The sequence below is a fragment of the Hypanus sabinus genome, chromosome 4 (genome assembly GCF_030144855.1).
Source record: "Hypanus sabinus isolate sHypSab1 chromosome 4, sHypSab1.hap1, whole genome shotgun sequence".
NCBI lineage: Eukaryota > Metazoa > Chordata > Chondrichthyes > Myliobatiformes > Dasyatidae > Hypanus > Hypanus sabinus.
This window is the reverse complement of record NC_082709.1, coordinates 60,850,780-60,865,241: the sequence shown is the minus strand read 5'-3', so window position 1 is coordinate 60,865,241 and position 14,462 is coordinate 60,850,780. Positions and strand designations below refer to the sequence as shown.

Below are 14,462 nucleotides of genomic sequence, written 5' to 3'. Positions count from 1 at the left end.
GTGGCACTGGTGGTAATCCAGAGATTATTACCTTTGTGGTCCTACTTTTTAGTTTATCTCCTAACTCCCTAAATTCACCTTGTAGGACCTCATCCGCCAAGTGATGCGGTCAGCAGCAACATCCTCCAGGTCCTCGGGTCTGATCTTGCACTTCCTTAAAACATTAGTATTGAGGCCATGATCACCCAGCATCAGCTGCAGTGGCTGGGGCACATGATAGGGATGCCCCCATCTCAGTTACCCTGCAGTTACCCTGTTATATGGCCAGCTACATCATGGTGGACGCTCAGCTGGAGGGCTGAAGAAGCGCTATAAGGATCAGGTGAAGAATGCTTTAAGGAAGTGCGAGATCAGACCCGAGGACCTGGAGGATGTTGCCACTGACCATACTCTTCTGCACATCACTGTTGTAACACACAGTTATTTGAGTTGCTGTCACCTTCCTGTCAGCTTGAATCAGGCTGGACATTCTTCTCTGACCTCTTCCATTAACCAGCTATTTTCACCCACAAAACTGAGGCTGTCTGGATACATTTGGGTTTTTGTACCATTCTCTGTAAACTCTAGAGACTGTAGGGCATGAAAATCCCAGGAGATCAGCAGTTTCTGAGATACTCAAACCACCCCATTTGGCATCAACAATTATTCCACAATCAAAGCCACTTAGACCACATTTCCTTCCCTATACTACTGTTTGGTCTGAACATCAACTGAAACTGCTTGACCACGTCTGTATGCTTTAATACATTGAGTTGCTGCCACATGATCGGCTGATTAGATATTTACATTAACAAGTAGGTGTACTTAACAAAGTGGCTCCTGAGTGTATGTGGTTTGTACTTTGCACAGAACTTCTCCATAAACCTTCAGTAAGAAACAGGAGTATGCACACCCATGTTGAGATGGATGCTGGAAAGATATGTACAGTAGGTGGTTGTTATATTTCTGAACTTTTCAAGCCAAAAGAATGTCAGCTTGTGGAGTCCAATTCCAATTTGGAGTAATGTAATGTTAGTTTATTATGTTACAATCTTGAGAAGTAATCACTTGCATGGAGATAATAATATCAATTTCACTTTCCCTTCCCACTTGCATTCCATAGCTAAAGAGAACTAAATATCTGAAGAGGTCACATGAACTCCTATCCTTGTTACTTGGCATACAGTTTTAACATAGTTTTTGTTATTAAGTGATTTAATACCACAGGATGATACTTGGCTGATACTCCCATACTGGGAGCTGACACGTTTGAGATACAACAAAGAAATTATTCATTCTAAGTAATAACAAGGAAAAACACAAAGGATTTGGAATATTTCTTTAGTTCCAGTTTAATGTGTGCAACTGTGGCCCTTTCTAGATCGAACAAGAAAGGATAGTCATGCCTGCCTAGTGTTTTGAATGTTTGGGTAATACTGCATCAATTAATCTTCCCCACCCTCATCTCTAAAATAAAAGCTTCAGAACAAAGTACCATTCCCAGCAATCACCTGCTTAAGAAAGGACAGGACAGCTGAGAAAAGAAGACTAAGCATTAACTCAGTAAACCAGGAGACAAAGAATGATTGAATGACTAAATACCTGTGATATCAGATGGAAGACAATTGATTGGCTAACCAACAAGGGGCCTGTGGTGCATTTAAAGCCCTAACCAATAAGAAAGAGAAGAAAAACCTGAATAAGCAATATTGTTTTTTTTTGAATCTGGCAAAATGGGCCCAAATATGGATTTTCCTACTATTGATGTCATTGAGAGTTTTTTGCCACATCAGGAACATCTTCAGTGACATTGATCTGGACCCCATCAGAATACCCCAATGGAGCTTTCAGAGAATTCTTCAAGATTCACGATTGTTTAATGACACCGTACACCAGTATAAAAGAGAATGAAATAATTGTTATTCTGAACATGACACAGCACAAAAAAAAACAAAGCTGTTGCGTCCTCCGAATCTTTGTTTTCACTGAAATATTCAAGATGATTGTCAATACCTTCAAATTATTTGTAGTTCCCAACTTGCTGAAGTAGTGAAATCATTTCATTTTCACTCCTGACAATTTCCCGCATCTCTAAGCCTGAATGCTTGTAATTGCAGTGAGCAAAATAGTTCTGAATCGTCTTGTCTTTCTCACCAACTACCAGTGACAAAAATTATTCTTTTTTGAACACATGCACCTGACGCTATTTTAAAAATGGTTTGCTCCAAGCAGGGTGCAGTGTCCAACAGCCACAGTTTGGCAACAATCTCCTGTCCCGATTAAGCAGCATAGTATCCCAAATAAACAAAGGAAATCCCGACTATTTTCTCAATTAGTTTTAGTTCTTTAAGGTTGGTCCCAAATAAATGGCTCTCCAATTAACTGATGGCCCAGTTAACTGGAATCCACTGTAATTAATAGGTAAGATGAAGAGTCTTTGACCTGAAACACTAACTTTATTTCTTTCTCCATAAATGCTGCCTCAACTACTGAGTGTTTCTGACATTAAAACAGGAAGTGCTGGGAATTCTCAGCAGGTAGCGTTTCAGCTTTTTTAATGCTAGGGTGAATGTCTTTGTATCAAATAGATGATAAGTCATTACAAACTTTTATAAATTATCACTTAGACCTCAACAGGAGCATTGTGTTGTACAGTCACAGAAAGATACAGCATAAAAGCAGACCCTACAACTCATGGAGCTCCAAGTATTAAACATCCATTTACATCAAATGTTCATTTATTATCAAAGCATGTATCCATATGTAACTTTGAAACTTGTCTTCTCCAGATAGCCATGAAACAAAGAAAGAAAATGAAAGTCATTCAGGGAGAAACATCTAACTCACACCCCCCACCATGTACAAAAAAGAATGGCATTCTCATCATCACCCCCCCCCCCCCACATTGATCCCATTTTATTTTCCCCACACTCTCATCAACTACCCTCTCCCCTCCCCCACCTACCATTCACCAACACAGTATGGGCAACTCACAGTGGTTTCCCAACCTACCACCCTACACCTTTTTGGACACCCATGTGGTCACAGAGAAATATGCACAGAGCCCAAAGTTGGGCTTGAGCGTAGATCTCGAGAGCTGAGAATGAGCCCCTCTACTGCCATCCTGCCACTGGGTTTCACAGCCAGTTACAAGAGATGTCAAGGTCTTGGAGACGGTTACAAAAAGAATGAGAAAGTTAAAAAAAAACTAGGATAAAGATAAAAGGGAGATTCTAAGTGAGTCAATGAACCTTATGATGGATTTTAATGCAACAAATTCACTGGCTGAAGGTTGTATTTAAGGTGAAGGAAACAAGGAAGCTGAGAGGAGGTAAAGCAGGTGTTTTCCCGCAGTGAGCTCCTTTGCACGGTGTGAAAAATGGGTGAAAAGGGATTTAATGGTATCCATGAAAGTGAACTAGATTTATTTGAAAAAGAAAAATGTAGAAATACAGAGAAAGTGCTGAGAAGCGGGTTTAATAGGATAAGTGTCTCAAAAAACATTTTTTAAAAACGCACCAACTTGATGGGCCAAAATTTCTCCATCATTACTGTGCTAAACAGAATGCTGTGGATATGCAGAAAACAGGCCTCAACATGAACTTACCATGTTAAGAACTAGACATGACCGCAATTCCTTCTTTGCCTTGCATCTTTTGATGAATAAACCACGTCTTTATCCTCAGGATTAGAACCTAACATTCCACTTTGAGATGGGAAAATGCCATTCCCGTCTCTGTCTGTGCCAGCCTCTAGTACAGCTGTAGAAGGTGTGTGGAGCGAGAACAGATCAAAAGATAATGATGGATAAGGATAGCTTTCTGATCTATTGTCATTTCCCACCAGCAATGGCCCTACATTTCCAGTATTCCATGTGCCATACTCTCCTTGCTATCTCTGCCTGTTTGTATCGGGATTCCAGGGTGTTCGTCAGAAAGCTCATTCTAAACATAACCTCGATGTGGATGATGCACATCTACTCCTGTTTAAACCAATGTTTCTATGTCCATTTCTCACAATCTTATTTTGAATAGTCCTTTGCCATAACACATCACTTGAAACACACACAAAATGCTGGAGGAACTCCGCAGGTCAGGCAGCGTACATGAAAATCTATGAAAAGTCGACATTTCAGGCCCAGGCCCTTCTTCAGGATTGAAATGGAAGGGGATCACAACAGTGAAAACGTGGGGAGTGGGGGAGGAGGATGGCTAGAAGGTGATAGGTGAAGCCAGGTCAGTAGGAAAGATAAAGGGCTGGAGAGGAAGAAATTTATTAGGAGAGGACCATAGGAGAAAGAGAAGGAGGAGGGGCACCTGGGAGAGGTGATAGGCAGTTGAGGAGAGGTAAGAGTGGGGAATAGTAGAGGGGAGGGGGAGCAAATTTTCTTTTACAGGAAGGTGAAATTGATATTCATGCCATCAGGTTGGAGGCTACCCAGATGGAATATAAGGTGTTGCTCCTCCACCCTGAGGGTGGCCTCATTGTAGTTAAAGAGGAGCCCATGGACTGACATATTAGAATGGGAATGGGCATTAAAATGTTTGGCCACTGGGAAGTTCTGCTTTTGGAGAATAGAGAGGAGGAGGCTACATTGGAAGCACTGGACACAATAGACAACCCCAGCAGATTTGTGGGTGAAGTGTTGCCTCACTTTGGGGCCCTGCATGCAGGTGAGGGATGAGGTGAATTGACAGGTGTAGCACTATGTCTGTTTGCAGAGATAAGTGCCGGGAGAAAGATTAATAGGGAGGGACAATGGACAAGTGAATCACAGAGGGAGTGATCCCTGTGGAAAGCGGAGGGAGGTGAAGCTATATTTGGTGGTAGGATCTCTTTGGGGATGGTGAAAGTTGTGGAGTATAATGTATTGGATGTGGAAACTCATGTTGTGGTAGGTAAGGACAAGAGGAACTCTATCACTGTTAAGGCAGCAGGAAGATGGGGTGAGCATGGATGTTTGGGAAATGGAAGAGATGTGGCATCAATAGAAGGGAAACCTCATTCTTTGAATGAGAAGGACATCTCTGATGTCCTGGAAAGGAAAGCTGCACCTGGGAACAGATGCAGTGGAGATGAAGGAACTGAGAAAAGGGAATAGCATTTTCACAGGAGATGGTGGGAAGAGGTAACCATGGGACAACCATGGGAATCAGTGGGTCTGTAAAAGATTTTGGTCGACAGTTTGTCTTCAGAAATGGAGACAGAGAAAGGGGTGGAAGATGAGAGGTGAAGACACTTATCACCTTAGAAGGCCATTTTCAGGTGGAACTGCCCAGACCTACTCATGCTCTCAGAAGACTAAACCCATGTTACCTCCATACATTGTTCTGTACCTGCATTAACTCTTAATTAGCAGGCCAGAAATCTGAACACAAGATAAAATGGATACACAAGATTCTGCAAGTGCTGGAAATCTGGATCAGCACACAAAGCAGCTGGAGGAACTCAGTGGACTAGGCAGCACCTGAGGAAGATGGACATCACTTTCATCAGTTACCTACCTCACCTTCTCCTCTTTATTCCATGGTCCACTGTCCTTTCCTATCAGGGTCTTAACACTTACCACCTTCTTATACCATTCCCACTCTCCACCATTCCTTACCTACCTATCAAGCCCCTTTCTTACTTGGATCCAAACCTACTCCACCACCACCATTTTATATTTTTAACTCTGCTTTTTCTTTCTAGCTCTGATGAATGGTCTTGTCCTGAAACATTGCAACACAATTGACACAATACCTGTGTGATTTGCTTATGTTGCTAACAACTCCTTTTCTGAAATCCTATCTAACTAAATCTTATTTTCATTTGTCTAGGCTGCCAAGGTATTTTGTTTGTGGTGCAATTTGAGAGCTTTCTCCTTTCATTATACTAGTCGTTAGAGTTTGGATCATCAAAAATAGACGGCTATGGGTAACCATAGGTAATTTCTAATGTAAGTACATGTTTGGCACAGGATTTTGGGCTGAAAGGCCTGTACTGTGCTGTAGGTTTTCTATGTTTCAATAAATTTGCCCATTTTCCATTAAGTTTTCAATTCTATAAGCAAGCTTTGGGGACACCCCTATTTCTCTCATTCTGACATTACCCCTTTAACAAGACTCAGTTGTTTACTCTCCTGCTGAGGTCCTTAAGAATATTTGACTGTGCAGGACAGGATAGAAAACATGTCCCAACAAAACATTCCCTTTAGATACTAAAGAACATTGTCATCCAATACCTTAATCAGAGGAAGTTAAATTAATAATGTCAATGAATGGTAACCACTTGTACAATTACCCTGAAATTCCCTGCAATTAAATTTCATGAAGATATTAAGTACAGTTATCAAAAGGTTCAGCAAGAACATAAATATGTCACAAATGAGGCATGACTGCAAGTCATATCAAAAGTAAAGCTGAAACAAAGTTGGAGGAACTCAGGAGGTCAGGCAGCATCTGCAGGGGGAGCAGAGGTGAACTCATTTCAGTCCTGATGTAGGGTTTTGACTCAAAATATCAACAATTTCTATCCACACCCCTCCCCACACATACAGATGCTGCCTGACTCATTGAGTTTCTTCAGCAGTTTGTTTTTAACTCCAGGTTCCAGCATCTGCAGACGCTTCTGTCTCCAAGAGGGAAGCCAATGTCTTAAACACAAAATACTCTGGAGATGCTGGGGTCAAAGCAACACACACAACACACTGGAGGAACTCAGCAGGTCGGGCAGCATCCGTGGAAACAACCAGTCAACGTTTCAGGCCGAAACCCTTTGTCAGGACTGAAGATGGAGGGGGCAGGGGCCCTATAGAGAAGTCGGGGGGAGGGTGGGAAGGAGAAGGCTGGTAGGTGCCAGGTGAAAGACCAGTAAGGGGAAAGATCAAGGGGTGGGGGAGGGGAAGCAGGGAGGGGATAGGCAGGAAAGGTGAAGAAGGAATGTAAGGGGAAAGCAGTATGGGTAGTAGAAGAAGGTGGAATCATGAGGGAGGTGATAGGTAGCTGGAGGAGGAGGCAGAGGGAAACTGGGATAGGGGAAGGGATAGATACAGAGTCCATGTTGAACATCAACACCCATTTACACCAATCCAACATTAATTTTTAATAATAATTCTCTCCACATCCTCCTCCCATTTTCTACTGCACACCAGGTGAGCCATTACATTACTGACACACTTGGAATGTGGGAGGAAACTGGAACACCCAGGGGAAACCCACAGTCACCTGGAGCAACACAAACTGTTGGAGGGACTCAGCAGGCCAGGCAGCATCTGTGGGGAAAAACTATAGTCGACGTTTCGGTTCGAGAAATCAATTTCTCAAACTTCCAGTAATGCCCTCCCCCCTCTCCTTCACCATTCCCTATTCCCTCTCTCGCCTTATCGCCTTCCCTGCCCATCACTTCCCCCGGTGCTCCTCCCCCTTTCCTTTCTTCCATGGCCTTCTGTCCTTTCCTGTCAGATTCCCCCTTCTCCAGCCCCGTATCTCTTTCATCAATCAACTTCCCAGCTCCTTACTTCACCCCTTCTCCCTCTCCCTGTTTCACCTATCACCTTGTATTTCTTTCTCCCCTCCCCCCCCCACCTAACTCTGAACTCATCTTTTCTTCTCCAGTCCTGATGAAGGGTCTCGGCCAGAAACGTCAGCTGTCCTCTTTTCCATAGATGCTGCCTGACCTGCTGAGTTCCCCCAGCATTTTGTGTGTGTTGCTTGGATTTAGAGGGCTGTAAAAAGCTAGAGTCATGCTGGGACAGTCAGCTAAGGTGGAACGCGTCTGACAATCCATTCCTCTCACTTCTCTACTGGCACATTTGCTAACTACACCACGTGTTATATCCATGCTTTAAAGACGCGTTACAAAAATTCCAAAACCGCACATGTCCCGTTTCCCCAAATACCAAGGCACAGGAATGCCCCAACATCCCATCAGCTTCGTGCGAGAGCTCAGTAACCCACAGGATTGATTGCATCTTTGGGTGGGGGTTAGGTTTTCCATTCTGATGGAGTTGATTTTATTTGTCGAATCCTTTCCCCAATAGCGGAAAGGAAGAGTCAGTGGCACCTGCTCTCTTCTCCCGTCCGGCTGCGGCTGGAATTGGGTGAAGCTTCGCTCTTGTTCGATACTGCCATGCCCCCTGGCTCTGATTCCGGGGAAGATTTGCGCTTTTGAGAACTGCGTGCGCTCTCGAGTGCGAGAAGCTAACCTGTGGGCGCCCTCCACCTGTCTCTGACGATTGCTGGTTGATTTCTGTTGGTTAGCTTCAGCCTGCGTTTAATGTTCACTTCCATGCGATGACATTAAACTCAAAAGTCCCGGCGTCATAATAGGACAATGTCTGGCCCTTCACACGCCGCTCAAACGCTGACCGAACTCCAAGTTCCCATGGGGACGCGTTTTCTCCGGGTTAGCTTTCCTTCAGCTGAGACTATTCCATTGCTCCCCTGCTAGCGAAGAGAAGCCACTCGTTCTCCCATTCGGGCCCGGAACAGAATGCAACGGCTGCCGCACTTAGGAGCGGGACATACCCATAGCATCATTATTGTGAACTCAAGCGGTCTGCCTCACCATCCCGGCACCCTGGCGCCTGGGACAGCCGGCATACACCAACAACAATCTTCAGCATTTGAGGTGTCCAGCTCACACCAGCATCCAGACCTGACAATAAGGACGGGCTTTCTGCATTACGACCCACGCCAACAAGTGAGGCGATCTCTCCCAATTCGCCAGTCAAATCGACCAATGGTCACGTCCGTCCTGCACTACCACACTCTCCCTGCAACCGCTCAAGGTTAGCAGCTTAATGTGTCTCTTCCTACCAATACCCTCCACCCCTCCTCACCTTCACTCCCCTGGGGGAGGGTACTCATCCCCGGGGCCATTGGGGATTTGAATCATTCAAAGAGGAAGGAACTCCTTCCTCTTCAGAGATCACAGTTTGATGACAACTGGGAGGAAGCAAAAACAATGAAGGACAATCCAAACATGCAAGCTGGTTAACATACAATAAGAACACTAAATACCAAAGGAAATAGCCTTAGTCACCAGAGGATTGGAATTCAATAGTGAGGAAGTTGCTTATAACTTCTACAGATTCTACAGATGCTGGAAATCCAGAGGTCAGTAGGTCAGTCAGCGTCTGTGGAGGGGAATAAACAGTTAATGTTTCAGTCCAAGAGGACTGGGAAGGAAGTGGGAGAAGGGAGAGGGGAGGGTAAGCTGGCGGGTGATAGGTGAAACCAGGTGAGGGAGAAGGAGGGTACTGACAAGCTTGAGCAGTTACAGGGGAGAGTAGTGGCGCAGAAGATGTAAGGAACTAACTCCCTTGCTGTGCTGATAATATTGGCTTCAGCTCTAGGGATTCAGAGGAGCGGGGTACTAGGTGCACCAGAACCATCACAGGGGCTAAAGGGATATATAATGGGGCACCTGCTTCAACTGTTCTGGCATTTAGAAAGCCAAGGAAATGATTTGGAGCTGCTATGGACTGGATACACAAAATACATGGAGAAGAGATCAACGAATGTATATTCAGAAAATCAGAGGTAGGCAAATCGGAAGGAAAGCAAAAAAAACCCCTCTAAAATGGATGTTTCCAATAGTGGGGTAGTCTAGGACCAGAGAGCACAGTCTCAGAATACAAGAGCATCCTTTCAGAACTGAGATGACAAGGAATTTTTTTAACCACAGGATGATGAATCTGTGAAAGTCATTGTCACAGATAGCTGTGGAAGCCAAGTCAGTGGGAGTTTTTAAAGCAGAAGCTGACAGGTTTTTGATTAGTAAGGGCATCAATATTTACAGGGAAAGGCAGGAGAATGGGGTTGAGAGGGTAATAAATCACCCATGATTGAATGGTGGACCAGACTCGATGGGTTGAATGGCTTAATTCTGTTCCCATGTCTTATGGTCTTATAGTCTTAGTGGCAGACCTGTCACTCAAAATGCTGTTAGTACTAGAGTTAAGTTAAAATTTCTGGAATTATAGGGCACTGCTGAGGTCTGAAAGGTTGTGCATAAGCCTGCTGTCCAGTCTTAGAGAGGGTGCAGCAAAGATTCACCAAATTGTTTCTCGGGATGAGGAAGAAGTTTGTCATATGGGAGACAATGCAGACTGGGCCTCGAGTTCAGAATGACAGAGTCTCATTGAAATGTGCAAAGATATAGGATTAGTCCAGAGAAGTGATGCTGAGTTAGAAGTTCAGCACATTCTTAAATGGTGGAAGAGCTCTGAAGATCTGAGTAGTTGACTCCTGCTTCCATTTCTTAATTTCCTATGAAATGTTTAAAGTCGGGTCAATGGTTTATTTTAAAGTCCCAACAGCAGGTCAGTGAAGTTAAGCTGCAGATCAGCCACAATGTGACTAATTGGAAGGACAGATCCAACATAGTCGCTATCACCACGTGAGTTGGTCTTACTCAGTTGAACCTACAAAACTTCGGTCATGATAATCGCTTCTGATTTATTGCAGTATGCTTTCTCAAATTATAGAAAGACATTAACCTTTTAAAAATGGAAGATGAGATTTATCATATGTTACATCCAAAGGTGATGCTAATGTCATTGAGTTTGTAGAATGCTTCGCAAGCATACATGATTGTGGATAAATTCGACTGATCATTGGTACATACAGGAAATACTCAGTATTTCTCCCTGTGAATTCCTTCATGGAATATTGAGCATCAATTGCAAGGCCAGAATTGAGTGCACAAAACTAATGACATTTGAGAAGATGATGGTGAGCTGTATCTAAAACAACTGTTACCTGAACGGGAAAATTACCCCACCCTGCTGAAGGGTATTTCAAGGACCCAAAATTAGAGAAATGGTTTAATAAGCCTTTGTCGTGGGTTTAGTTTACCCATGAGCTATCTTACCTCAAGTTATTTTAAGTCCATAATCTTATTAATTTATTTGATCTATTTCACAGCTGATTTTTATCCTTCATTTAATATCTTTGTTATCCAACTATCTTGTATCATTTTGACTGATTTTTTTCAGCACCATATATTGTTTTCAATATCACTAAAGTTGCCACCATCCCAAATTTGTTCTACTATGCTACAAAACTCATTTGTGGTCAATCACCATCAAACTGTAACATTATGCTCAAAATGATGAAACTTCTGCTAACTTGATAGAATTTGTGCAATAAAATACCTGCCGATGTTCACTTTATGTTCCTAATTCAGACCGTGACCCTGAACTTGATACATCAAAGCTGGTTGTCCCTGCAATGGCACAAATCCACTGTTGCACTACAATTTCTGGCATAAAATCATTTCCTACTTCTGTACCTTAAAAAGCATTATTTAATAGTACCTTTGCCACCTTTTCGAAAGAGCGAACCATTTAGTCCTCTGCACTGGTTGCTCCTCCCGAGTCGTAAACATTTTTTCTTTCCAAATAGTAAAGCATTTCCTTTTTTTAATAGTCTGATTCCACAACATGTTGCAGCATTACCTTCCAAATCACAACTTGCTGCATAAAAAATAATAGTTCATTTATTCTTTTGTTAATTTCTTGGCTTTCCTCTCTGGGTATTTATCCTCCTGACGATATCTCCCTAACTACTATCAAAATCACTTCACTCGCCACAATGCTAAACGGACTCCACAATTTAACAACTCAATTTCACGGACTCAACAACTCAGTATTATTTATTTACTTTTTTATTATTTGCACAATTTATCTTCTTTTGTACTTCGGTTGTTTGCCAGTCAATTATTTATCATTTTCATAAATTCTCTCATATTTCTTTATATTCCTGTGAATGCCTGCAAGAAAAATAATCTAAAGATAGTACATGGTGACATACACATATTTTGATAATAAATTTAATTTGAACTTGGAAATTTTGAAAGTAGCTTGGGGAAAAACTTACACAATTTTGAACACACCCCTGCAAATCTCTCCTTAACCTTTACTTTCCCACAAAGGACAATGGCAGTTTTTGTCATCGTCTCCACATAACAGCAATACCTTATCTGGAATCACACTAATGAATCTCCACTGGAACTTGTTCAAGACATTGCTATCATTCTAAGGATTAGACTCAAAATCCCCATTCATGGGTTTATAATCTGGGAAGCTGCAGGAGTGGGGTTGGTAGGAGATTCAATTCCCTGCAGATTTACTAATGAAGTAAAGATATGAGGCTCTTTCTCCTATCTATCCATTTTTAAGGTTATTTATCTACACATTGGAATGGTAAAGTTCCTGTTTCTTTAACTTCACAGGGCCACTTTTGCAGCCAGTTGGTTATTTATATGATCTGGAAGAAATGAATAGAGTGGATCAGCCCATTTCTAGAGTGGAAGTGCCCCTGTATTCCAGTCCAGTGCCCTTCACTCTTCAGAACATGACAGCACAGAATCCTCAGACGCCTGATGTACATTTTTCCCCATATGTCCTGCTTCTACCACACGAGGAGTGCATTCACTTCCAGCAGCCTCATGCCGCTCCCTATGAAGACAGTCAAACACTCTACACCACTCTGCCAATTCAAGTACAGAATGTAGTTTACACTCCAAGGCCCAGCACGTCCTCCAGCAGCCAACCTAACCAACCACAGACATCCATGCCACCCCAGGGCAGTGCAAATACACATTGTGCATCCTTAAAAAATGTGCAAAAGTATGACTGTAAGCAGAAACAACAGTGGGAGTCTAAAGAAGTTCAGATCATACAGGGATTTCAACCTGAGGCCAGCAAACAGCAGCGTCACAATATTGTTTCAATGCAATATGACTCTGATACTGCCCCTGAGACAAAGGCACTTGCTTCCGATACTACTACAGACGCAGTTCTGAACTCCATGCCATGCACTGGCAATCAGTTACAAGAGGGAGGCAAACCACATCGAGCTGGTCTTTACCCAGCTCAAAGCTCCAGCCAAGAAATTAAGGCAGGCTGTGAAAAACGTGATCGCATTCAACCAGTTGACCAAAAGAAGGAGTATAAGAAGTTAATGATGCTGACATTTGAAGATGCAGTGATGATGTTTGATTTTGAACTCTTTGACAGCCTGAAGTTGAATGGTCAGATTACGGAGCAGGATCAAGGTTTTCTCATGCAAAACAAGGTGAGGAAAGAGAACAATCAGAAAATTGTAAGCAAAAGGACGCATGAGGACCAGTTGTCAAAGGAAGGAAAGTCTGGCCTCTCAGACGTAGAAGCAGAACATGGCCCAGGTATTAAGCTGACACTGTCTTCACTTGGTGCTGAAACATCCAGTATTCCTCATGGATTCACCAGCGACCACTCCTTTTACGATCTGAAGCCTGAGCAGGTTAACTTGCAGACACTGTTGGAACTGGAGGACATCTCAGCTGATGAGAGCTGTTGGGAATCACTGAGTCACAAAGATCAAACACAGGAGCAGCACCGTTCACCAGGTGTGGACATACTTCCAGTGCCTGGCAGTGCAACAAACAGGAAAAGGAAAAATCAATTTCAGGATCTTGAATCCCAAGGGACTGAGATAGAGCAAGAGCAGTTTGCTGGCTTGTTGCACTGATGATAACCTGAAATTTAAAGCCATGAATTTCACAAGCCGTATGCTACAGATTCTGAATGTAGTCCAATATGATCTTGTATGTGTTTAATTCCATAGTGCTTGTCTGCTATGTAGAGAGTAATTTAACTCAGCTGTGTTAAATGGAAGGTTTGCACTATCCAAAAGATATGTCGTTTTAACATTGCCAACTCGACCAGTTGTATCAACTCCAATCACTGCTGATCCCCAGCTCCAATCTTTAAATAATTGCTAACAAATGAAGCACATTTTTTAAAAAAATGCTTTCTATGTTTTGTCTCTTGGGCTGCAGAAGGAACAATGCTCACAGATCAATCTGCAATTCCCAGAAAATCCAGGGGAATGCTTGAGCCAGTTTTGCATGATATTCTTTGTACATTATGACAGATAGGTGAACAACTGAAGCAATAATTCACAGGGAAGTTGTAGTTGGCTGGATTGTACACAACACATGGAAGGTGTACTGACCGAGCAGATTAATGCACAAAATAATTCTACTGTGCAAATGCTCCACTAGGAACTGAAAACAGCCAGTGATAAGAACCCTGCAGAGCATATTCCACAGGGGAATGCTGGTCAGTACAATATGTAATGAGGACATTGCAATGTTATTTCCCGTGGTAGGGAGGTCTAGATATGGCAAAGTTATTGCCCATGGTAGGGGAGTCTAGGACAAGAGGACATGACTTTGGGATTGAAGGACGTCCAGTTAGAACAGAGATGTAGAGAAATTACTTTAGTCAGAGGGTGGTAAATCTGTGAAACTTGTTGCCACGAGCGGCTGTGGAGGCCAAGTCATTGGGAGTATTTAAGGCAGAGGTAGATAGGTTTTTGATTAGCCAGGGCATCAAAGGGTATGGGGAGAAGACAGGGGAGTGGGGATGACTGGAAGAATTAGATCAGCCCATGATTGAAAGGTGGAACAGACTTGATAGGCTGAATGGCCTACTTCTGCTCCTATATCTT

At 42.9% G+C, this 14,462-nt stretch overlaps 1 protein-coding gene across 1 annotated transcript; it reads left to right on the top strand.

Annotated features, from left to right (window-relative positions):
- Positions 1-7,561: 7,561 nt before the first annotated feature.
- On the top strand, positions 7,562-13,478 carry LOC132392120 (uncharacterized). Its single transcript, XM_059965969.1, has 2 exons — positions 7,562-8,749; positions 12,199-13,478. Exons 1-2 carry the CDS (start codon positions 8,452-8,454, stop codon positions 13,476-13,478), a joined length of 1,578 nt encoding a protein of 525 aa, XP_059821952.1. The 5' UTR covers positions 7,562-8,451.
- The last annotated feature ends 984 nt before the right edge of the window (positions 13,479-14,462 follow it).